At 48.6% G+C, this 24,255-nt stretch overlaps 6 protein-coding genes and 1 non-coding gene across 7 annotated transcripts; 3 read left to right on the forward strand and 4 right to left on the reverse strand.

Annotated features, from left to right (window-relative positions):
• The first annotated feature begins 2,415 nt into the window (after positions 1-2,415).
• On the forward strand, positions 2,416-4,530 carry V8C40DRAFT_286053 (uncharacterized protein). The gene is made up of 2 exons (XM_083222480.1): positions 2,416-2,857; positions 2,981-4,530. The coding sequence occupies exons 1-2, from the start codon at positions 2,468-2,470 to the stop codon at positions 3,854-3,856; spliced, it is 1,266 nt and encodes a 421-aa protein (XP_083075643.1). The 5' UTR covers positions 2,416-2,467; the 3' UTR covers positions 3,857-4,530.
• A 93-nt stretch (positions 4,531-4,623) lies between these two features.
• On the reverse strand, positions 4,624-6,078 carry V8C40DRAFT_239313 (type 1 glutamine amidotransferase). Its single transcript, XM_083214615.1, has 3 exons — positions 5,398-6,078; positions 5,090-5,316; positions 4,624-5,023 (listed from the first exon to the last, which is right to left on the reverse strand). Exons 1-3 carry the CDS (start codon positions 5,624-5,626, stop codon positions 4,715-4,717), a joined length of 765 nt encoding a protein of 254 aa, XP_083075644.1. The 5' UTR covers positions 5,627-6,078; the 3' UTR covers positions 4,624-4,714.
• V8C40DRAFT_176963 (uncharacterized protein) lies at positions 5,721-6,185 on the forward strand. The gene has a single exon (XM_083211679.1). It carries the CDS (start codon positions 5,816-5,818, stop codon positions 6,053-6,055), a length of 240 nt encoding a protein of 79 aa, XP_083075645.1. The 5' UTR covers positions 5,721-5,815; the 3' UTR covers positions 6,056-6,185.
• Positions 6,186-6,315: 130 nt separating this feature from the next.
• Positions 6,316-6,869, reverse strand: V8C40DRAFT_263885 (uncharacterized protein; the record flags this gene model as incomplete). The annotated part of the gene is made up of 4 exons (XM_083219504.1): positions 6,316-6,442; positions 6,515-6,568; positions 6,636-6,730; positions 6,810-6,869. 4 exons carry the CDS (start codon positions 6,867-6,869, stop codon positions 6,316-6,318), a joined length of 336 nt encoding a protein of 111 aa, XP_083075646.1.
• Positions 6,870-10,144: 3,275 nt separating this feature from the next.
• V8C40DRAFT_286055 (uncharacterized protein) lies at positions 10,145-13,328 on the reverse strand (the record flags this gene model as incomplete). Its single annotated transcript, XM_083222481.1, has 9 exons — positions 10,145-10,291; positions 10,353-10,484; positions 10,548-10,765; positions 10,833-11,076; positions 11,145-11,251; positions 11,484-12,147; positions 12,208-12,248; positions 12,307-12,481; positions 12,534-13,328. 9 exons carry the CDS (start codon positions 13,326-13,328, stop codon positions 10,145-10,147), a joined length of 2,523 nt encoding a protein of 840 aa, XP_083075647.1.
• A 1,166-nt stretch (positions 13,329-14,494) lies between these two features.
• On the forward strand, positions 14,495-14,589 carry V8C40DRAFT_t73. The gene has a single exon. It is a non-coding gene; the product is annotated as a tRNA-Lys (tRNA).
• A 1,541-nt stretch (positions 14,590-16,130) lies between these two features.
• On the reverse strand, positions 16,131-18,661 carry V8C40DRAFT_273789 (fungal specific transcription factor domain-containing protein; the record flags this gene model as incomplete). Its single annotated transcript, XM_083220527.1, has 3 exons — positions 16,131-16,692; positions 16,755-17,494; positions 17,549-18,661. The coding sequence occupies 3 exons, from the start codon at positions 18,659-18,661 to the stop codon at positions 16,131-16,133; spliced, it is 2,415 nt and encodes an 804-aa protein (XP_083075648.1).
• Positions 18,662-24,255: the final 5,594 nt, after the last annotated feature.

Here is a 24,255-nt window from a genome sequence, read left to right on the forward strand (position 1 = left end):
GCCCTACCCACCCCTTTAACTTTTAAATATTGCCACCAAAAACCCACCATTTAACCGTAAACGCCCCCCCCCCCCCCCCCCCCAGGCTAAACGCCGGGAGACAACAAATGAGAGAACAAGACCTGGACAAAAGAGGAAAAACCACAGAGAAAAAGAGACGAGTAAGAAAAGCCAAGATCAGGCTATGCACACCGCTGTTTTTCGCGATCAGAAGCCCAAATTTGATAGCGCTGGATCGGGTCAGCACGAATCGAGTCAAATCGAGTCGATACGCGCGCTCCCCCTCCTCTGGCTTGGAGGCGTGCGATTTGCCCGACAAATGGGCGAAACCACAATCAACCAACCGGATCATCTACCCCGAGACCAAAATATGGAGCCTCAAGAAGAAGCAAAACTACAAAGGCAGAGACATGAGGAGCGTACGGGTACATGAAGAGTCAGTGAAAAGAAGCGCTGCTACGAGGTACTGCTAGGTATTTACCGCTACTCTACGCGAGCTGAAGACAAGGGTTTCGTTTGACATTTGCCCAAGACAAGGCGATCCTCCTCCAGGATTAGCTGGCACCGAGTACCCGTCCAGCAGCTTCTCCCATATTATGGCCGCTTCCTTAGGCACCTGACACAAGATCATTCATCTCACATGGCATTTCTGGAATTATCTGTCTTCGTGCTGGGCATAATGCGGGTGGATTGCAAGACTAACAAGCCCATATCTAGAGGATCGATCTCAGTGATCTGGGGCTTCCACCTCCATACGATCATGGATCAGGGAACAGGAAGAGAAAAAGAAAAGACTGCACGCGCCACACCAGAAGCCACACGCGGCATCCAGTGGCGGCAGAGACATCAGGCCATTTGGGCACATACGATTACAATCCAGGCTAGCATGTCTCAGGACGGCACAAGAAAGATCACTCAGATGCAAGGGACGCTCGAATCTGGCTAGCTACTCTCAAAATTACCACTAGCAAGCCTGCATGAGATGAATCTAGCAGAGTCTTCTTGCTGGCTTTCATCAGACTGTAAGCCGTCTCTGACTACAGACGAAATCACCACGCCAAGCATCGAGATGGCCACGATCACGTAGAATGACTTAGAATCATCGCCTATTGCTCCTCACCTGATGCTCGATTGCATAGTTGTCTTTGATCGCAACTCAGAAACTATTTTTCAAATTTGCTATAAAGAGGTCGCTACTTCGCATCTTCATCGATTCCAAACATTCTCTCTCGAATCCAACTTTCTGTAGTTCTTCCATAGCCTCTACTAGGATTTTTAAGCTCTGCCACCTTCAGCTAATCAGCTAGCTACGCCAAGGTCCTTCCTCGATCTGGCATCATGTCATTGGCAGTAAGTGATCCGTTCTCTGGATAATCTCTTCTCAACGCACTCTAACATCTTTCATTATCAAAAGGGAGAGCCCGTCATGGAACGTGGAATAGCCATCCCCCGCATTGTCAGAGACAATGGATTCTGCCTCACCTGTCGTCGCGCGGGGAAGCAATGTGACTCGACGCTACCCATATGCCGTACTTGTCAAGAGGACGGGCTCGAGTGTATTCAGCCAATCAGTGCATACCCTCGAGCACAGAGCATTCCTGCAAAACGTCAAAGGGATAGCTCTGAATCGCCAGAAGAGAGGCCCCGGGCTAGGCTCCGACCTGCGTCTTTGTCTCCGGCTGTAGTAGACCCTCCTGCCGAGCCCGAGTCTGAGTCTGAGCCTGAGCCTGAGTCTGAGCCCGAGTCCGAGCCCGAGTCCGAGGCTGAGACTGAAATCTTGACCCCGTCTGCATCTGAACCTCAGTCCGAGGCTGAGGCTGAGACTGAAGTCTTGACTACGTCGGCACCTGAACCTCAATCTGAGTCTGAGACTGAAATTTTGACCCCGTCTACACCTCGACCTCAGTCCGAGGCTGAGACTGAAATCTTGATCCCGTCGGCACCTAAACCTCAATATGAGTCTGTTCGCCAGACTCGGCCTCAACCTCAACCTCAACCTCAGCCACAGCACCAGGAGAATGAAGATGATGATAGTTCTACATCTGGGCCTGGTTGGAGCGTGTTTATGAATGCTATAACACGAGAGATTGATCAAGCTCAGCAGAGCTTGCTACGACAGACGCAAGGCCATGTGCGATTCTCCATGGTTCTCGACCCACACAACGGTGACCCAGACCATGACTATGCTGTCTATTACGATTACCTTTACGACCTCGACTCTGACTCTGGCTCTGATTCCGACTCTGAAGATGAAGATGATGATGTCGGTAGGCAAGATGATGATGTCGGTAGGCAAGATGATGATGTCGGTAGGCCAGATGAGGACGGAAGCCAAAACTCTGCCCCCTCTACCTCGGAAACGGCGGCTCCTACCCCTCCTACCGTCATTGTGTATCAGATCAGGGATACTTGGACAGGACCGGGAGCGCCTCCTCTCGTAGCTTATCTTCACGACTTCATTGACTATATGAGCGTCTGTCACTTGTCACGTGCGCCATCCGACTCTCTGCCACTTTCCTTGCTGCCGGCAAGTGAGCAAACTACAGCCGAGACTCTCAGATACTATGTTCTGCGCCCAATCAACCGCGGCACGAGGCCTTTGCCAGATATTAACCCTACCAACCCCAAGGTTGTTGACTTGGCATATTCTAACCCTCTCGCCCTGCAGCTCATCATCGCCGAGAGGGCCAATCACCGCGAGGTATCCTCTGCCAGGCTGCCGACGGGTCAGATAGCTGAAGAGTTCTATCGTGCTGCGATTGGCGCGTTTGCTCCCAAGATTCGAAGCTACCTCAATGGAAATGAAGAGGACATGTTGCCTCTGACTATGGGGAGTCTGATCCTGGCTCTCATGGAAGTTAGTATTTGTCCCCTCATCTCTTGTCCGCTCCCCGACGTGTAACGTTTCCCTCCATCACCCCCTTAGAGCTAGAATCTCATGGTGCTGATCAAGGCTAACACAACACCTACTATGAAATAGAAAGCTCGGTTGGACAGGCGTGGCCGAGCTCCCAATTATCCTGCATTCGCCGGTCGCATTCTGATCATGCTTACCACTCTTCCCCACGAGGAAGTTTGCGACAATCTTCCAGATATCTTGGTCGAGTATTATATGCACACTGCCATGTTTGCTTGCCTCGCAGCCGATATTACCACGGCAGAGACGATCCCTTTCGTGAGCAGTGCGTTTCAAGATGCCGTCGACAGACTGGCGGCCAGGAACTACAACGGTACGCTCTGCGGAACCTGGTTGCCGATCATGGTTTCCATACATAACATCTTTACGCTGGGCATGTCCATGCGACCTTATGTAAATGGCCCGTTGAATATCCCAAGACCAGGCCCGTCGGTAGGCTATCTGTCTGATCACTTTGTCACCTTTGGCCGGATTCAAGAGAAGCTATTCAATTTCGCACCTGCCCTGGATGAATTCAGCCCGGATTTCGAGGCGGCCGTGGTATGGAGAAATGCGGCCATGCTGTACCTTTGGAGCCTCTTGGAATGGCCACACGCCCCGAAACCCACCGGACCTTACAGCAAAATGATTCACAACGCTTTTAACGACGCAATCCGGCGGCTGGGGCAAATAGACAGGGAGCACGAGGTGAACAAGACCATTTGTTGGCCCCTGCTCGTCATTGGTTGCTTCTCAATGGAAAGGAATCATCAGGATTACATTGGAAGCCGCCTCCTCGACATCTCAGCCCGCTTCAAGGTTGGCAACGCGCTCGAGACTTATATCATACTGAAGCATGTCTGGACGCTGCCGGCTGTGTGGCGTAGCCCCTGGCTACTGCGCGGATCGATTCGAGAGACGCAGAGCTGGGGAACTCATGAGCCTAACCGTTTCTTATAAATTGTTGAGAGAATTTCCTGGCGCTGTTTTCTTCTTTTCCTTTCTCACTTTTCTCTCTCTCCCCTGTCTTCGTTTCCTACCATACGCTCCTTTATCACTCTCCTTCCTCAGTCTGCTTCTTTTTAGTCTACTTCTTAGTCTGCTTCCTCTCAGGCTCCTTGTTCTCAATCTGCGTTTTCTTACTCTCCTTATGCTCTGTCTCGTTTCACATCCTGCTTTTTCTCTGTTTCCTTTTCTCAGCCTTCTTTCTGACGCTCGTTTTCTCAATTTCTTTGTTCTCAGTCTGCTTTTCCGGACCAAACAAACAGACCAGCCGTGACGATGTGGCCAAAGTGCCAGCACAGACGGGTGACATTAAAACTACTGCTGCTGCTACTGCTTCATACAACCATGTAGGTTCGATCACATGCTATCGTTTTTTCTCAGTCTGCTTCTCTCAGCTCTTTCGTCTGTGTCTTTCGCCTGTGTCTTTCGATTGTCTCCGAAGTCCGTCTCCCTTGTCTGTGTCTTTCGTTGTCTCGTTCGATTGTCTCGATTGTCTGTCGCTTTCGTCTGTTGCTTTCATCATTTTTCTCATCATTTTCCTTTTACTTTTGAGTTTTGTTTCCCCCACTTTGGCTGTCCTCTCTGCCTACTCTCTTTAATACTAGGCCCGTTACTCTGCTTTATCTGACCTTCATTTCGTTTGTAACGGCCTAAAGGGCACTGTTTGGAGGACGTAATAATGATCAACACGCAAATACACGGCGCGGGTTGCATAAAAGGATTGGTAATCTTGGTCTGTATCTCTTTCAATAAATGCTAACGTCTAAAAACAAAGATGCGCCTATTTGTTTGAACCGTGAACTACTTCGGCCTTTACTCTTCCCTATCCTTCCAGTTTCCGCTGTCGAGAAAAAACTCGATAATCTTGCTAGACAAACGCACCCCGTCGTGCGGACGATCGACACGTTTGATGGCGTCTTGGAATGCTTCCTCGCCAAATATGTTGCGCTCCACTTTGAGAAGCTCGTCGTTGATGGGCTCGTCAAATTCCGGGTGCCCCTGGAAAGAAAGCACTCGCCCTGGCTTGTAGAGAATCTGGATGGGACATGTAGCGCTAGAGCCGAGGTTTGTGACTCCAGACGGGACCGTGAGGACGGCATCGCGATGCATCTGATGCAGCGCCTATGACATAGCGTTAGTTTCTCAAAGAAACTGTTAAAAACAAATTACCAATTGGCTGAATCATACCAGCGACGGAGATCCAAGGAATTTCTGGCCCTGCTCGTTCAGATCAATGCTTCCGACGGAAAGCTCCCACCCGCCTGGACTGTGGTTAACGTCGGCTCCGAGTGCGCGACCGATGATCTGGTGGCCGAAGCAAATGCCGACGACTTTCTTGTCTGTAGATTCCAGGGCGTGCTTGATGTAGTCGACTAGAGTCACGATCCACGGAACATCTTCAAATGCTGTGCCGTCTGTTACGTGTACCATATAGAACCCAAGTCAGCCACTTGTCGACGCCCAATAATACCAAGGTGGAAGAAGATGAGACGCACAGCTTCCAGTCATGACGATTGCATCTACGTCCTCTATCTGAGGATATTTCCCATTGATGACATCCCATTTGCTCACTCGGAGCTGCACATCGGAGGCCGCATCGCCCAAGTTTTTGAGTCCAAGCCTAAAGAGATCTTCAAAGATGTCACCGTATGAGCCGCGAGCGGCTTTGGCCTTGGGTAGAGTCGTTTCGCATTCTAAAATGCCCAATCGCAGCACTCGAGCCATTTTGGTCTGTTCCTTGTCCGGGTTTGCTCCGATTTCTCCGTAATATTGTTCATACCAGGATCAAAGAAGGTATCCAGGAATATATACCTTAGGTAGGCGTCTCCTTGACCCCAATGACTCTATTTGATACCGAGAAACCCCCAGGTTCAATTAGATAATAAATTAAACGTAACGCCATCCTAGCCCACGATGCTCTTAATAATTAGAGCACATGTAGTCATGTGGGTTTTGCTGCTAGTTTGCTGCCATCGTGGATCTTGGGCCGCTATCATCGTTGGAATGGGTCCGCTGCCAATCAACGGCGCCCTTTTCATTCTCAAAGTAGAAGTACAAGTGCGTGTTTCGCATATACTTGGCGATAAGGGAAAGACGCGTTTCTTCCAAATCTTTACGGATTCCAAATCGCGGGTGATAGAAAGAAGGAATTAAATCCGGCATTGATTTAATCCTTCAATTCAGCTGTACGTGTAGAGTGCATTGGGTTCAGGTTAGTACCTTGGCTTGATAACCGATGGGCACGTGGTGATTAGCACAGGCAAACAGAGCGGATAACAGCAACACAATTCGTAAGAAGGAATCATCAAATTCATTTCTCGTTTTTATTTACAAGCCAAAGTGCTCTCAGCACCTCAGCCACTCCATATCTACACGAAGAAAAATGGCAGCCTCGAAAAACAAGTCGACCTAGCTTAGGCAGAGCCTCCAATCTGGTGGCCGGTGGCACCGGCGACGGAGAAAGCGGCAAAGTTGCCGTTGACGATGGTGGCAGCAGTGTCACGGTCGTAAGCGGCATAGGGGATCTCGCAGTCGGCAGTGCTAAGAGGCACAGTATCAGCAACTTTGTCTTTCTTCTATCTTTCTTTCTTCGGTGAGAGTTCGTTGACTTACTTGTAGAGAACAACAGCGTGGCCCTCGGCAACCTTGATGGACTGGACGAGTGGGCTAGGTGAAGATCTTCGTTAGCTGCATGTATCAAAAGCTTAAGGCGAGAGCAGCAGGCAAAGCTTACAAGGTGGCAACGGGGTTGCATCCTCCAAGAGACTCATCAGTGCCGCTGATGGTGTAGCTGACACCCTCAAAGTTGGTGGCGGAGAAGAGAGTGGCCTATCGATGCAAAAAATTGAGCGTCAGTCAGTATTTGTTTCGCATTGTCGAGACTTCAGGGGCCCGAGCCAACACTCACCACATCCTGAGCGGCTACAATGCCGGCAAAGACCAGAGAGAGGACGCTGGAGAACTGCATGTTTGCGGTGGGAAGTTGTATTGGTTGATTAGAAGAGTGTTGAGGAGATTGTTGTTTGCTGTTGATGCTGCTGGTTGTTGTGAGGAGATGTTTCGAAAGGGGGCATTTCCTAACCTTTATATACTTGTAAGTTGCCTCCCGAATTATTGCCCGGGCCCGTTGCAACGACAATTCGTGATTCCAGGATGTTTGGCCCATCGCTTTGTACAAGGATCATCCCCAGCTTCGCATATACGGATTACACAAAGACAACGGTATGCTTACTCGTGCCGATGCATACAGTACAGATGAGATCCAACCCCAGGGACAAACCAGCCAGTCTGGTGCCAGAACACGACGTCGACCTCCTTATTCCAACCTAGATTTAGAACAAATCCATTTCGAATGTACTAGCGGATTCCAAACGGGAAGGCTGAAGAATTACTCCAAAAGAGGCATTACTAGATGACAGCATATGTGAGCATGTTTGCGGGCAAAGCAGAGTCAGATCACACACACCTCCCACACCTCGTAACCGGCACAGGCACGGAAACAATTTGCTGAGAGACCACTAATACCCAGCAATGCATAAACAGCTAACCAACGCTAACCAGTCAATTTGTCCGCAGGCCTGATGATCGTCTCCATACTACAGGACTAATAAATCCAAAAACGATGTGTCGTTGCATGAAGAATACGGAATGACGGCAGGGATGTTGGCTAGTGACCTACCAAAATAAGCTTGATCTTGGTACAATCCATGACTTGGAACAATCCCCCCTTTGGATTATGTCAACAACAGGCAGCAACAAGAAGCCACCGATTAGTATTTCCATGAGCAAGATACAAGTTTCGGGCGCATCTTATAGCCGTTTAGAGCAAGCATGCTGCTCTTGAAAGGAGGTTGCAGCTCTACTATGTCGTTACATTGAGCCGTCAGCCGGGGGGAACAGCCCATCATCAGGATATAGGCAGTCGGAAAGTGGAACAGCGAGTTGCGATGAACGGAAGAGAGCGGAAAGTGAGACTGTCTGCGAACTCTGATGAATGAAATCGATTGTTTTAAGCACGAGGTCATTCGAGGAAACAAGACTTTGAACTTTGGATCTCTGGGTGTTTCGATCTCAAGGTAAGCTTCATGTTAGCCCCACCACGTCCAAATCTGTGTTGAGCATTCGATGAGGGCAAGGAAGATGAAATGTAGCCCTTGTTGGAAGTATCAGAAAGAAAACAAAGATTGGGAAACTCTTTCTTTGTTCAATTGAGTTCAGCACAGGTCCAAAACAAGAAATATGCTCGTACGATTACCTTCCTGCGGGAGAGTAGCATCTGGGCTCGGGATAATTCCCTTGTTAGTCCAGATACTAAGCCTCCTGCTAGAACCAGAAAGCGTAAGAAAATAGTATACATGTTGAAACCACCGAGGCAACATCACGCGAACTCGGCAGTTGGGTTTGCCTGTGTACGTTGGTTACATATTTTGTTGATGCGAGAATAACTCAAAAAGGAATATGACTGACATGGAGAGTTGATAGAATGATGGGCTCAGATCCGACGGTTCATATACAATTATCCTCGTCCCATAAGGAAAACAATACGAACTCGGATTACATATCAACTAGAACACCAAATAATTGCTACTTGTAACATTCATAAATCAGGTCCAGTCTAGTTATTGCCTCAACATTGAATTGACCTCCTTGTCATCAATCCACCTCCCAGGAGATAATGACCACTGCTTCTTCATTTTGGCAAAGATGGAATACGAACAACCATCTCAATCGATCGAGTAGCCTACCCGGAACGGGGATTTCGTTTTCTCATTTTCCCATTGCCCCACCACAGCCGAGAGGCCGATTTTGTGCGAGATCTTTTTCTTCGGCCGGCTTTTCTCGGCGGCATGCCCTCTTGGTTAGTTGGTGGGGACCACCGCCAATTCTGCCGGTCAAATCACTGGGCGGTCAAAAAAAGTTGGCTCACCGCCCGCCGAGCTCCTGCTCGCTTCCTATAAAACTTCACACAGCTGGCCGTTTGTTTCGTTTTTTTCTTCTTTTCTTCTTTACGTCGACAATACTTCAGTATGTGCACCCCTAACTGTGATGGCCTGCTGTCTCAAACGGCTTCTAACCTTTATGTTTTTTCTACAGGAGAATCATTTCTATAGTATTCGTCTCTTGCTTTGGTTCCCAAAAGAGCCATCGAATCCACCCTGGTTGATGATTGCATATCCTCGACACCCAAGAGTGAAAACCTTTCTGGTCCTCTCGCTCTGTTCGCAAGAATGGCGGCGTTTGCTTTGTGCAATTGCTGTATAGAGAGTGGTTTCTTCTTGATGATCTCGACCCTGTTCGTGGTCTGCCTTTGGGCGCGTGGACAGGGTGGGTGTTGATGGACGTCTGACAGGCTTTTTGTTTTTTTTTTCATTGCAGATTGGGGCTTGCCCTGGGTGCGAAGAAGAATCGAACTGCGAGATTCTAGTGAATTGGCCGCAAAATTTTTTCTTGCGGGTAGCGGGAGTGGAAAATTCTCTTGCTCTCGATGCTTTGGCGGGGCACGAAAATTTTCCATGCGTCGCCCAACATTGTCCGTCTTCTGCCTTGTCTTCTTGTATATGCCGTCAATGGGGGTTTCAGTTGTTACTCTTGAAGTCAAACTTGTTGTTTCTGCTGCATCGTTTGTAGAACGATACCGGCTTTGAGAAATTATGAGCAGCTGACCGCGTCCACTCCCGCAGCCCCTTGCAACGACCAACTGATGGAAGGAGGGTATACATTGAGAGACTCTCTTCACCTATTAGGGCCTTCGTTTACGAGGCCTAGTAGGTTCATCAATTATATTGCATCTAACATCCAACAATTCCTTGACAAGGGTTGGCTTCTTTCTTGCTGCCATGGCCCGTGGGTCATCACCAAAATATCAATTGTGTGGTTTGTTGGCGTATGACAAAATATCATTCCATCACAGGCTGGGATCAGTTGAAGTATGCATATTGTCGAATAACTCGATCAATAACTGACTACATATATTCCATGTGGCATAGAGGCTGTTTTTCACACCTTTGATGTATCTGGCTTGTTTCTTCGCCAGAGAGACCCTTCAGCCCCGTTGTTCAGCCACCCAGTGGCATTGCTGCTACTTTGGCTGTTAGTTTTTCTCTTGTTTCCCTGCTCTTTGTTGTGCCTATCTATCACGTCGTTTATTAGGACTCGTTTGTTAGGCTTGTCGGACCCCCAACGGAATGCCACAGTGAGAACGACTGAGATTACGACGGCAGATATCACAACTGAGATCATTCATTAGCTTCCAATCACGAGAAAATCTTCGAGGGTAAAGCGACCAAGCTTACACATATACATAATCTGCTCCCTCATACTCATCCACTCATTACCGGTCGATACAGAATTATTCATCCCAAAGAAACCGGTGAAAAACCCAAGCGGTAACTGGATTACACATCGGACGTTAGAGATCGTTATTTCATGAAGAAAAGATGGCGCTACTTACGAAAAAGATCGTGACAATTGTGAATGCCATGATGGCGCGGCCTTGCTGAACGCTTTCGTCTGCTCGTTCCAGCGCAATCCGGGCTTCAACAATGCTAGCTTCTTGCTGCTTAAGCGATAGAAGTGCTTGGAGCTAAAAGTATCATAAGCATAAAGAATTATTGAGAAACGGTTGAAGGATGATGATTGTGCATACCTGCTCGGTCGTGCGAGTCACAGCTTTTTGAAAATCAGCTATTTCGTCAATGCGATTCTGTACTTTATCCGCCAAATTGGATGTCTCTCCCAGGTCCTCTGAAGTGCAGGATACCCAGCTATCTGCACTCTGGATACTTTTGACCTTGTCGTGTCTGCTCTTTATGTGCTTGTGCAGCTCATTCACAACAGTTAATTGCTGCTTATAGATGCGTTCCACTTTGGCATGGGCGATTAGTTGAGGCAATCTTGCTCGAAAAGATCATCAGTTCAGAGGTAAACTTACTCATATTTAGCTCCTCGGTAATATCCTGCGATTCTTTCAGCAAGACGCCCTCTGGATTAATGTTTAGGTATCTGAACGAATCTCTGTTACGGCCCTTGGAGCGCTCTGGGTGAATTCTCAAGTGGCGTTTTAACCATTCTTTGAAACCACCTGGAGTCTTGTGCTTTTTCTCCTTTTCCATGCTCGACGACTGAAGACTGACGTTGGCCCAGAAAAGACTGTAGGCTGATGTGGTGTTGTAAGCCTAATTTAATTAGCTTCAATGAAGTTTGGCCATTTCGTTCTCATCGGGGGGGAGCCCATAACACATACCACAGTCCCAATGGCTTGAGCAAACAGATCCATCACCTCTGGGCGATCATCCGTTGGCTGTGTCCTGTCAAAGAATACCTTTGAACATTGGTCAATGATGAGAGTGGCTTCGAATTCATTAGTTAATAGCATATTTCGCCGCAGAGTGTTACTTGCCAAGATGATAGATGGATCGGATGCCCTTCCTTTTCCCAAGAATCTGCCGGAGGCTCTTATGAACACCAGAGGAATCAGGCTTGTTTCTCCCCCAACGTCGTGGAAAAGATGTGATGATTGTGTCTACTATCTTGTTAGACTGCCGAAAGCTTCCAAGTCATCAGGAATTTGATATAGTCTCACCCTCTCCAAGAATCCACATCCACAATTGGTCAACCATGACAACTCGAGTAACTCCGACCAACTTTGTCATCTTCTCTTTCTTCTTTTTGGTGGCCGTGTCTGAGCTAGTAGTGCTTCCAGGTCCAGTGACAAGTGTACGTGAAACGGCGGCAGACTCAACATGCTGAGTGTGCGGAGACGTTGTGTTAAGACTAGTGGAACTCGTTGCTGCCTTTTCGTTGTCTTGTTTCTTTTCATGCCTTTCTTTCCTGGCTCTTGTTTGTCGATAGACTACTTGGTCTGTATCTCTGTCTACTGTATCTTCAACGACAGAGAAATATGACTGGTCCAGCGTTCGACGAATGTGCAGAGGCGGCTCCCATTTCGCGTGTCGTGGTCCGGACGTGACGACATCCTGCTTTGTTTCAAGAAAGCTCTGCCGAAGTAGCCGCTCATCTGCGTCATAGTCCATGGCATCCCAGACTTGGGCTATATCATAGAGATACCTTGCGACTTTGTTTTTAATATCACCACGATCGAACTTTGAAGGAAGGCAGGGGGCTTTCGCCCTCGCAGCCGCAAGAAAGTTGGATTTGAGGGAGACCTTGTTGTCTTCAACAAGTTCTTGGACGATTTGTGCCATCTTGGATCGCCTTCGATTGGTTTCCCAGTGAAGATATGGGAGCTAGAGGAAGAAGATAACGTCAGTGTCTGTTCTTGACCGTCAAAACAGGGAACAACTTACAAAGAGAGAGATATGGGATGGAGCATTGTGATCCGTGTGGTCTTTTATGTCGGACTAATTAGCCATTTGATTCTCACGGTACTCGCTGAAGTAACGAACCTGAAACATGGGCGCATCGAGGTCTCATATGCCGCAGGTGGAACAAATCCCTTCCTATCCCAGAACCATGCAATTGCCCTCGCCAGTGCTCAAAGGATAGCAACTGGTTCTCATTCTCTTCAGGCTCTTCTTCTGTGAGATGTCTGTTCACTTCATAATATTTTTTTATCGCCATCTATGGGACAATTAGCTAACCAATCTTGATCTGAGAGTAGTATGAAACTCACCTCGATCCATTCCATGTGATTAGCTGGAAAGTGGAAATATTTGATGCTTCCTTTGTCGCGTTTGAAAAGTTTGCGATTCTTGGCCGTGTTGGACAGTATGGTGTCCATTTTGACCTTTTGGTTAGGAAACTCCCCCGAGGACGAGTCGATGTCCTCGTACTGCTCACCTCGCCATTGCCCGTCCCTTTCTTTCTCGAAATACATGATACCAACTTTAAACTCATCCAGCGGCTCTTTTACCTTATCACCCAATTCTTCCACCATATCCATCAACTCCTTTGCCTTGTCCGCCGGTGTCGCTTTATGTGCTAGATGTTTGATCTTATGCAGTAGCTCTTTTGCGTTATCCGCCGATGCTTTTGTCGAATCTGTTGACTCTTCCACCTTATCCAAGAGCTCTTTTATCTCATCTACTGGCTCTTTTACCTGATTAACCAACACTTTTATCTTATCCACCAGCGCTTTCGTCTCCTTCGCCTGTCCGTCATTGACTTCTTCTGTTTGTTCATATATTGGACTGCGTTTCTTGATCCGTGTTGACAAATGTCGAATTAATTCTGTTCGTGATTTTGCGACATTCTCGAGTAGTATAGCCTTCTGTGGCTTGTCTTTAAATCTCTCCTTAATCTTGCTGATTCGGCTTTCTTCAACCTGTACCACGTTTAGGTGTGGCAAGCCGAGTCTGCGATTTTTGCGATCATCAAACTTGGATCTCGCATAGTCGCGGAATGCTTTTTTCTTCAATTCACTTTCCGTTCTCGACAAACGACGTGGAGCATTGTCTGATGATGCCATGTCAATAAGGTTAGAAGCTGTGATGTTGACACAATTCGCAACTGTAGCACAGTAGATAAAAGACTGGTAGTATATAGAGAAGAGTACTTTGCATTACTTGAAGAGAGCTGGGATAAACATCATCTTTATTTGGTAAACCCTTGTGGTAGTTCTATCATATGTCGATATATTCTGTATGCAATGGATAAATTTCGAGGCTGGCTGTCTCATCCGAGATGCATCAAAAGTGGTGTACGGCCGAGTGTTACTATAGGCCGCGGCTGAGCGTTATCACGGCCCTGGCCACAGGTCATTGGAGCCAAATATGAAGGTTGCCAGCGTGGGTGAGACGGACAATCTATTCTACCCCTCTTCCACGCCCAAAGAAGACAACGAGGCCAAAGAAATGGCCAGTAATGTGATGGTGTTGTTACCGAAATACGACGAAAAGTTCAGCCAGCCCCAATCCTCCGCTTTTTGCTCACCGAAGCCAGTTATGAGTGGATGGGAGACACCCATTGTTATACTTGCGCTGGAATATCGGGATTAGATCGCCGCTGCCAAGCATTGCGAGAAGGCTGCCTTGGCAGATACGGTCCGATCCGGCGGTGGAAAAGGCTAAGTGATGTGGTGAGGCTCTACATTGTGAAGGATCCGTGGGGGGTGTTTGTTCAGCTCTTGCATTGGTAAGCATTTTTGGGCACTGTCGCAAGGCAGCCAGCCTAAATTGGATGTAATTTTTTTTTTTTTTTTTGACAACGTTCAGCTGCTACCGATGAAGATTTCCGGCTTCACTGTGATGTCGAAAATAATTTGTAGATGAGACACAAAGTAAAAGCAGGTTCTGCTTGAGCGGGCTGGACAGCTCAAGTTGGGTAGAGATGTATGAAACCCGGATTTTGAGCGGTTCTCAGGGCTCAGCCGTGCCCAGGCTGCGTACTCTATTAACCTGTGTCTTGTAGGCAAGGCATTATGCAGGTGGAGTCCAGAATATGGCCCCAAAGAGAAAAAAAGCCATTAAATAAAAGTCACAGCCAAGTAAAATGAGTTCTTTTACATGTATCTCTGGCTGGCTGCTTCGTGAAATAAATTATGCTTGACTGGTGGTGTAGCAAGATGTTAGCGAAAAGTGTACCTCATAAGGCAATTAGCATAATCGACATTCAACGAACTAGGACGTCTCGTACGCCCGGTTAGCTCAATCGGTAGAGCGTGAGACTCTTAAGAGTAACACATTCTGAATGTAATCTCAAGGTTGCGGGTTCGACCCCCGCATTGGGCTTTTCCTATATCCAAAAAGATTGAGAGAACGGAACGAGCGTTCATTTTTTTGCGTTCCTGTCAAATTTTTTTCTTTCTTTAGGTTTTTGGTGGAGTTTTTATGGTTTGTACCGAGTCATGCGCTAAGGTGAAAGATCCCTGTAGCCCACAGTGGACCGAGAACTCTCAGCCAATTATCTGACGCCGCTCTGGACGAAAAAGGTCACGGCTTCATTCACCTTGATGCGCGCTTCCATTTTGTTTCAATAGCTGAGGTGCCTTGTTGTTGTTTTTCGCGATGAATTGAATCCGAGTGATTGTATAGGACGTTAGCTAGTAGCTGGATAGCGGCAAGGCTGATACCGATATGGATTGTCACTCTGTCATCTCAGCTTGCGTTGATTGGTACCTACTAATGCTCTCCAATCCTTTTCGCCCATGTCCGATCAATTCTTCACGCACATTCACACCAACGCTCTTCCTTGCTGTGACACGAAATTCCCTATTAATCTTCTAAGCCTCGCTCTTGCCTATGTGCATTTGTATGCATCATTTCAACACTTCCTTCCTCTGTCGACAATCACGTGTAGTCACCTGACGCACCGACAGATCCTCCTTCGTCTGCTTCCTACTTCCCTTCGATATCATTTTCTTCCCTTGACTTATTTTCCGTCTTATACCTGATCGCATCCCATTTGTCACATTGCGAGACTCTGTGATTATGACGCTGCCCGACCTGACAAACTACAATCTTGCATCATAAACCACGGGACCATTCTGCATTCTAATTATCGCCTTTACGAACCCGAATAGTCATTGGGTCTTCGGCGCTTCTCCAAGAGCGAGCAATTCTATCATAATGGTGAGTCAATTTCTCAGCCTTCGATTTATAGCAGACAACATCTAATGTAGACTTCCCAGAACACCTGGCTTGGACCATTTTGTGTACAAAAAATGGTAAAACGGGAGGGAACCTCTTCCTCGCAGCCTTGCCATCGGCCTCACAACACGTGATATCAAGACAAGGCTGAGTCTGTCTTCCAGATTCACCGTCTATCACAAACAGCGCGATTGGTCCACCAATATCTGCTGTGCGACAGGGCTCTTTACTTGTCCCATGGTCAAAGGGCAGCCCGCTATTCTCTGCCAATCTCTGCTCCTTTTGCGGATGCCTCATCATATGCTTGACGGGCTAGAGCGATAGCAACTGAGACGCCCATTGTTTCCCAGGAGATTTTCCTCAGCAAAATTGCCTAGCCGCCTCTTCTCAGTTAATTTTGACCTTCACTTGGCGACTTATGCCCGAGATGTTGGATGAGCCACTCACAAAACATCGCATTTCAACAGACATCTATTCGCACAAGAATCAACACAAGAGACGCAAAGACTATTTGATTGTCTACTCAAAAGAACCAATTCAGTTCTCATACATTATGGGGCATAGGCTTATGCCATCCGTTTTCTCAACTCTATTTCTTTTTTTTCTTTTTTCTGTCAAATTTGAGAAGATCTCAAGTGTCCTCCATTATAGTGCAAGACCTAACACCAAATTGGCCTCCGCTATCAATCAAGGACGTCCAGGTCATTGAAGTGAAGCAAGACACTGAAGAGCCTCTCAGAGATTCCCCAATGTTCAAGCCGGTAAAGCATGTGAAACGATTCTTGTATAAGGTTTTCAGTTCGACATCCCACCTGAATACCAGTACAAGACCCCATCTTGGCTGGGCCACCAAATTGAAGCCAATTCTCGATATCCTTCTCTTCCTGAGGCCATCTGTCTATTGGGAATGTTTCAACTCCCTCTGCATCTCTTAGGGATCGGGGGCCATATTTTGCAAACGCAAGTATGGTGAGATATGCTGTAAAGATGCGCAGATTGTCGCAAGGCACAAACATTGCATATATCTTTGCGATTCTGATCATCTGGCCAGCGTGCCAAACATACTGTCGAGATTTGTATGGACGCTGTGCGAATTGTTCGATGAGCTTTTGCTGCGCCCAGCGCAAGGATGTGCGACAGTTGGGCGACTGGCGCGAAGCGGCCGCCCGAGCTATATAAGTTATCAAGTCCATGACATCCGAGTACACTGTCAAGTGAGTGTAATGGCGAATCAACTTGGTTGAGCTACGAATCAAGTTAGCTAATTGTCAAAGACACAGTGTTCTGCCGACTGAAGGGCGACTTGCCTGAAATTGAAGAGGTCCATCGTTGACAGAGGTTTTGAGATTGCAGCATCATATACGGACTTGCCCAAAAGACTGATGGACCAAAGCAATGACTCTGCCCTCTCTGTGGTGGGAGATCCCAGATCCAGGCCATGATGCCGGGCAGCCGCGATAGTGTTATCTCGTTGGGTTTGCCTCACGTACCCTCTCAAAATCCTCTCCAAGACCTGGGTGCACAAACGCTTGCTCCAAGGAGAGATATAATCTGACAATACCTTCTTTGCCGCCGTGGCCGCCACGACAGTGGACACCAGTGGTCCCTGAGCACAATATGGTGATTGGAATCGGAGATCAGCCCAAGATTGGGCATCTGGAGCATCATACAACTCATCGGAGCATGGGAATCTCAGAGGTAGATCTCTCAAATCTATAGCACAGGGGCTGTTGGTGAGAAGGGAGTAACTGCAATCAAACTCGAATACAGCCCACGTCGTTCTGATTTCAAGCTCACGCGCTACCCATGCGGTCCACTCGACATGCTCTGACCGAGTTGGTGCCACGCGCTCCTGGGCTGTTCCGTCTCGGCCACTCATGCCGGAACCCAACAGCTTCAGACTTTTCAGGCTGTCAATGAGAAAGCTGCGGACTCCGTTCACCTGGCCGTGGATGTTTTCGTCGCCCGACCCAAGCAAATATGCCTGATGAAGACAAACGGCAGCCAAATACATAATATCGCGGCTATTTTTAGCACGACGAGTAGCCTGTCGACATTAGCATCTATATCTGCAAGAGATGGTCATTAAGTGAAGGCTTACCATGATGTTGAGCTCCGAGACACACCGCGCGCTGATATGATGCGCCTGATAGACGACTTCATCATCCTCGTCAAAGACCGCGCCAACACAAGCCATTGCTCCGAGCACTACCATGGGGCATTTCGCAAACTTCCAGGTAGGAACATGAAAAACAGGCTGGATTTTTTGCCACTTGAGGAAGTAGTTATCGACAAGTTGCCTTAGCAGCTCAATTCCAGGTACAAGGACGAGCTCAGATAGCTCCATTATCTGCGGAATATATGGTTCCTTGAAAAGAAGCCCCAGGCTGTCCAGTGCTACCACCAGGGAAGCATCAAGAGGAATTCCGTCAGCAGCATCCCGTGGAGGACGTGCATGGGAATCATCATTGATGAGCCTTTGGATGAGAGGCGTCTGCGGGCTCAGGAACGCTACTTCAAAGTCCAGCCAGCTAAGGCTACCTGCTCGGATATTGACTTCCCCAGGAGTGGTTGATCTGGAAGACGGGCTGTCCGCCTTGATATCAATATCCATAGGGGGAAGTGGCTGGGGAGGAAGAGATAGAATGCTATCTGTTGGGCTATTCGGGCGTGGCCGAGGGGGAAGACATAGGATGCTATCCGTCGGGCTATTCGGGCGTGGTGTACTCCAACCAGCAGAAGCATGGCCAGAAGTTGACCCTAGCGCTCCCTGTTGGATCAACATAACATGTTGTGGCCCTTCTTCTTCTACCTGTTCCTGCTGCTGTGGAGATGTAGCAGCAGGAGGGACCGGTACCGGTTCAGCAGCTGCATGAAACGCAATGGCACATTCTGCAGCTTTACCATCGAGTTTGCACCATTTACAAGGAGGAGCGCCCTTGCACGGCATCTTATAAAGAATACAGCGCGCACAAGCCTTTCGCTCATCAGTCTCCTTGAAGTGGTAGTCATTGATGTGTTTTTGGAGCCTCTCATCGGTCGCGTATTTACGCCGACAATGAATACACCTGTGATTGCGTCGTCTGGCCTTTTCTCGCTCCCTCAGCTTGGCATGTATCTTGCGGTGACGTTCCAGGTGTCGCCGGCTGGTGTATGACACCGTACACTCATCACATTGGTGCAAGGTGGTGTTGTCTTGTTTACCTGGTGCCATTCTTACGTCGAAACCACGTTATGCCGGATCCGTCCTGTCTTTCTTGCCAACATTAGCAGAGAGTTCATACAAAGTACAGTCTTGGGATGGTTCACAGACAGAGACGCGCAAAGTGAGAAAGTGAGACCTCGGAATCTCCTTGCGTTCACTGGGGCAAAGCAGGGAGGCCAAGCGAATGGCAGAGGCGAAGCTGGCGAAGATGCAAAGACGGCGATATGTACTTTCGGTTGTCAAGCAACGAGTGAACAAAATCAAGAACAACAGAGTATAGAAGGGAGGATGCAAAGCAAACTTCGGACTGGAAAAGGAACAGATGTTGGGACCGCCTCGCTACCTTTGCCTACCTTTTATACGAACTCTACCTACTAGGTATCTACCTAGTGCTCCTCCATTGCGAGAGCTGAAGCAGGGCACCGGTTTGGTCAATGGAAAGTCGGCCATGGCAATAGCTCTCTGCACTTTAGGTATGGACTGGTACCCTGCTCTTCTCTTCTCTGCTCGACGCCGCACACGCCTGGTCCTTGATCTTGAACATGCTTGTCTTATTGGCTTGCCATCTTAATGCGTCTCTGTCCAAATCGGGCCTCAAGAGTGGCCGCTGCTGCTGCAATCGCGCGGCAGTGCTTGTACTAAGCGAAAGTACGTGGCTGCTTTCACGTGCGTTACTAGAGGCCCAAAAAACACCAGCCTCTCCGGTGTTGTCTTTTCAGCAGGACAAGGTCAGGGTCTCATGCAGCTTGACAGTTCCTAGGCCTTCTTCTTGGGCTTCGGGGTGCCTGTGCTCGCATCCCACAGCAGCATCAAACACACTCTAGAGACGCTGGCGTCGCATTTGAGCCACACTGTCACACCTGGGTTCCACTGACGTGCGCTGACCGGTCTGCGAGGTGCAGGAAGAATAGAAATAAAACAGGCACAGAGAGATACCCATGCAACTGTGCTCCTGGTCAGCAAGAAAGCAGCTGCTTTCCAATCTTTTCAGAGCCCGACCGGATTGGGGTTGCTTCTTGTCTCACGCCAGAGGCGTACACCCCTGGCTGATCCTTTCTTTTTATCTTTTTTCTTTTTCTTTTATTGGCCCATTGTCCGTTTGCTCGGCTGATAGCTGAAAACCAAGCTTGACAGTCCTCGCTTGTTAAGCCCCTCAGACAGCAATCTCCGCCGCTACTGAATGCTAAGTACGGCATATCGCTGCATAGACATAGGATTGTTGGGCTGGTAGGTAGGGTGGTATCGATCCCAAGTTGCAGTGCTCATCGGCTTGGATCACTGACCATTAGCAGTGATTAGAATGACCCGCACTTCCAGCCTGACCGGGGTTTGTTACGGAACGGCTAGGGGACATTATCCTCTCGCTATTCTGGACCAGGCTCGGGTGAAGTGGTTTCCCTGCCTTGTAGTATGAGATCTCAATAGCATCAAATTCCCATGGCTGATGTCCCGCCGCTTCTTTCTACGCGCTCTATGTTGGGCATGCTTCTACCATCAATACAATATGGGCACCTTCACTGCAAGAGACAACTCAAAGGCATATCAAGCAACCCATCGTACTCTGCTATCCAGGTCGGCCCCATGATCCAATACTTACTTTATCCATTGACAGGCTGCATCCTAGGTTCCTTCTAAGCCCTGATATGGTCCTATGACCACCGTGGCTAGACTGTTTGAACCAGGGAGTTCAGAGTGTGAGAAGAATGTATGCCAGAGGACTGGAGAAATGGGACAACAGCGCTTCTTGGAAGTCGAAAAAAGCCTTCCTTCTCCAGTGAGAGCGCAGCCTGCTATCTCATGACGCGAGGCAACATTAGTCATGCAGCAAGAACAGGGCCAAGAGCTGGAGTAAACACTCCCCGAGCGACACCCCAGTCCAAGGTGGTAAGACTCCCATCACTCCTTGTGAGTGGCTCGCAAGCCGGGACGGTGGCAAATCAAGCTCAAGCCCAAGACCCTGACACTGGGGAAATGCAAAATTATTGTTACACACGACAGTAGATACGTGCCCCTCTTGATTTATTCTGCGCCTTGGTTGTTATCCAAATTTCACTGCGACGGTCGCAGCCCCTGCTGTCAAATCTTCTTTCTCAGAGAGACTGCATAGACCAGGCTATCTCTTGACGCGGATGCTTTATTGTTAAAGCGAAATGAGTTGGCTTAAGGAAATCACAATTTCTACCGGATCTCACGACACCGATTTATGCAATATTCCCTGGATCTTCCCGGATCGATGGCTCTCTTCTGCTCAGATAAACTCCACAAAACATGCTATGTGGGCATAGTTCGCCATCCAGTGCCCAAGCAACCAAGCTCACACAGGGGTGCATGTACCCTAATGGGATGCAAGCTGTAGTTTCCTCCCCTCAGCCGAACAGTTCTCGATAATACCTCCTGCTCGAGGAATTTTCTCCCTTTGGATGGCTCTGGATGAATGCAGTATGAAGGCCAGCGAGCCGCAACATTGGCGATACACTGCTATTCGGTAGCTTCGATCGAACTCTTTTCTTTTCTTTCTGAGCAGCCGTACCAAAGCACCCTCTGCATCCAGTTGTAATAAAGGTGTGCGCGATGCTGCATATGAACAAAATCGGCGTGGTACAGCTCTACAAATGAGAGCTACACAACAGACCGTCCCCTTGTACGAAGCACAGCACCAACGAACTACTTTCCCGCCAACCCAAAACTATTGTTGCTGGAAGCCCCGGGGGATTGGATTAGCAGCGTGGCAAAAATTGAGACTTGTGAACGCTACGCTGGGGTCGGTGGCCTCATAGCTGACCTCGAACTACAAGTCGCTAATGTGACATCCAGAAATACTATCTCTCATTTAATAGAGGGAAGTGGCATCGTATCTTATGCCCGCTTCACTGAATCGAATGGAATCACTCCGTACAGCCAGGGGACTTCATCAAGCAGAACGATCCTCTACGATGTCCGGCACTGCTATGCTGCTGCTGCAGCTTTGAGTTTGCTCAAATCCACCTGCAGGGATGGCTCTACGTCGGCCAATTGGGTGGAACAGCCCTTCACTATGGTTCCTACGCCTTTTACCATAAAAATGGAGACCTGCTGCCATCGTGGTAGAAGTGAGCCAGAGGCAACATGCATCAGTATCTACGAGTAGCATGCCTCACCATTCTCAGAGCAGAAACGACCACATAAGGAGAAGACACAGATTGGACGGCGATTATTGAATCCCAAACAGCACCTCGGCACTCTTCCTTGGACACCGTTTCGTTTCTACGTTCGCCGTTGGCTCTGGACTCTTTGTGAAGGAGCTGTGAAAGCCTTACTTCTCCACCTGGGTGCTATCAAGAGGCCACCCACCGATGTGATTTTGGGGTTTTTTAAAGAGGAGATCCAAGACGGCCGGGGAACAATTGCCAAGTGGATAGGCAACGACTCCATCGAGTCATATCATACCAGGTCACTGACCTGGGGAACCCAAGGCAACATGGTGGCAATTTGAACGATAGTGTCATGCAACCAGGTCTCTCCCTATGAAAAAGAAAGTATTGTGTCATTGCACCTGACCTGCAAATTTTGACTGGGATCCTTCAGACCAGACAGAAGCAACCAATGTTCATCCAGGCTCTCAAGCCATTGTGCCTAGAACATGCGAATGACCTGAGTTGTTGGCCACCTCCTGCAACTTAATGTACGGTAAGGGGGCGGCCAAGAGTCCCGTCGGAGTAGTAGGCAACGAATCAACTAGAGGCAGTATACGAGGGGAACAATGAAAAGCAATATGCTTTGCGAGCTCCTGGATCAACGGCATAAACCCTGTATCCCATCCGGCACCTCTCAGCCATCCAATTCTTTCGGATTTTCACACTGTCTTGGATATTGGTGGGCAGCAGGCTTGGATACGAGCGCTCAGGCATCATATTTGGGCACTGGTGTACCGTACATGCAGCCAGAGTCTCAGTTGTTCATTTGGTTGTGTGCTTTTGCGCCCTCGCCTTTTCTTTCCCCGAGAACAAGGATGTACGCCACAGCTGAAAGTCATTTCTGGACTCTGATATGAGTGGAGACCGGCATCAGAGAGTGCTCGCTCTCAGTGCTCTGTGTTACTCGTTTCCAGTGATGGTGTTCGGAGACCTAGAGGATTTGAGCTTGAGCAATGATGCTTCGACTGCATTCATATATGAGATGAATGGTATACCTGGGGGCGACGCTCGGAAAGGAGAGGCATGATTACATCAGAAGCTACGAGTTACTTCCGTTGGTGCAGTTACTTACGAGTACTCTCTCGAAAACGTTTATCCCGAAGCCACCCAGACATGTCAGTAAATACAAGCCACCCGCCTACCCGTACAACGATGTAGGAGCAGCACTCCGCATCAAGCGATAAGATACGACTCTCAAAGGAAATAAAAGATCGGTGAACGGATGAGACACACATCTGTGAGGGGGGGGGGGAGGGGGCAGAAGGCAGAACGGCAAATGAAATCCGGGAGATGAGGCCGAATCCGCAAGGGAGAATCACTCTCCATTGGCGTATTATACATGCGACTACAGACAACACGGCGAGAAGGCTTAATACCACTAATTAGGACTATACGATGTCCCAATGAGGGAATGTTCTGCGCTGCGTGTACCTCATGGTACTGGCATACTGGTGAGCCATTGTATACCAGCGGAGTAGGTTTGGAGATGACATGATGGGGAAAACTCTCAAAACAATGACTGACAGAGGCCGACATCCGGTAGCGGGAAGATGGTGCTGACGGCCTGGTCATCCCATGCCACGACCATGGTTTCTGTTCATTATGCTCGCTGTCTAGTGTTGTCGACTAATACTCTATTCCAGTTATACTCGTACTATCAAGAAAATTGAACCAGCCACGCCTATTATCCTTTAAGCGTAAACCAAAGCTACTGCATAGCGGCAGATCTACAAAATACACCGAGTACCTACCGGCTTGTAGGCCTGTCAGCCTCGGAAAGAGGCGCGCGGAACTCGGACAGGGTTCTTAGGCGGTTGATCTCCCCCGAAAAGCGTCCGATTGCACCGATCTCTGGGTCAAGCTCCATCTAGGGCCATCGAGAAATCATCGATCATACGTTGATAGTGATACTCCATGGCGTCGATAGCACCGATGGTACGAAACAGAGCCAGCAAGGCACTGGCCCGTCCGTGTTCTCTACCAGGGTCAGCGAACGACCTGTCGGATTTCTGGCTCGTGTTAAGCGCTGCGGCTGAGCTGATCAAGGCAAACTTCGAATATCATGTCCTCCAAGGCAAAGACCACCTATGGATGGCTCTCACAGCCCGGAAGATGATTAACGAGATGGACTCACAGCAATTAGTACCAGGTAGGTATTCCATCAAGGGGTTCGACTGAGACTTCCGGCCGCGGGACAAATTGCTTGCAGACCCGGAAAGACAGCTAGATGGCCTAGCTTGGCAGTCTGGTGCTGCAGTGTATACTATTCAGCATGGCCACTGATGGCTGGACGAGAGTGAGCCGGCGAGCCATCTGATGGTGCTCAATAGGCCGCAGCAGCCGAGCCCTGAGCAGTACTTGAGAAGCAAGGGGCTTGGGGTGGATAGTGATTTTGAACTGAGAACTCTGCCTGGAGAAGCCTGCCATGTC

Source organism: Trichoderma camerunense (assembly GCF_050948025.1).
Source record: "Trichoderma camerunense strain CBS 138272 chromosome Unknown V8C40scaffold_5, whole genome shotgun sequence".
NCBI classification, from domain to species: Eukaryota; Fungi; Ascomycota; class Sordariomycetes; order Hypocreales; family Hypocreaceae; genus Trichoderma; species Trichoderma camerunense.

Excerpts from the sequence above, each read along its gene's own strand:
- V8C40DRAFT_286053 (XM_083222480.1), top strand. The coding sequence starts at position 2,468 with ATGAGCGTCTGTCACTTGTCACGTGCGCCATCCGACTCTCTGCCACTT. Across the intron at positions 2,858-2,980 it reads TGATCCTGGCTCTCATGGAA|AAAGCTCGGTTGGACAGGCG; the intron begins GTTAGTATTTGT and ends ACTATGAAATAG.
- V8C40DRAFT_239313 (XM_083214615.1), bottom strand. The coding sequence starts at position 5,626 with ATGGCTCGAGTGCTGCGATTGGGCATTTTAGAATGCGAAACGACTCTA. Across the intron at positions 5,317-5,397 it reads AATCGTCATGACTGGAAGCT|ACGGCACAGCATTTGAAGAT; the intron begins GTGCGTCTCATC and ends TACACGTAACAG. Across the intron at positions 5,024-5,089 it reads TCCTTGGATCTCCGTCGCTG|GCGCTGCATCAGATGCATCG; the intron begins GTATGATTCAGC and ends GCTATGTCATAG.
- V8C40DRAFT_176963 (XM_083211679.1), top strand. The coding sequence starts at position 5,816 with ATGCTCTTAATAATTAGAGCACATGTAGTCATGTGGGTTTTGCTGCTA.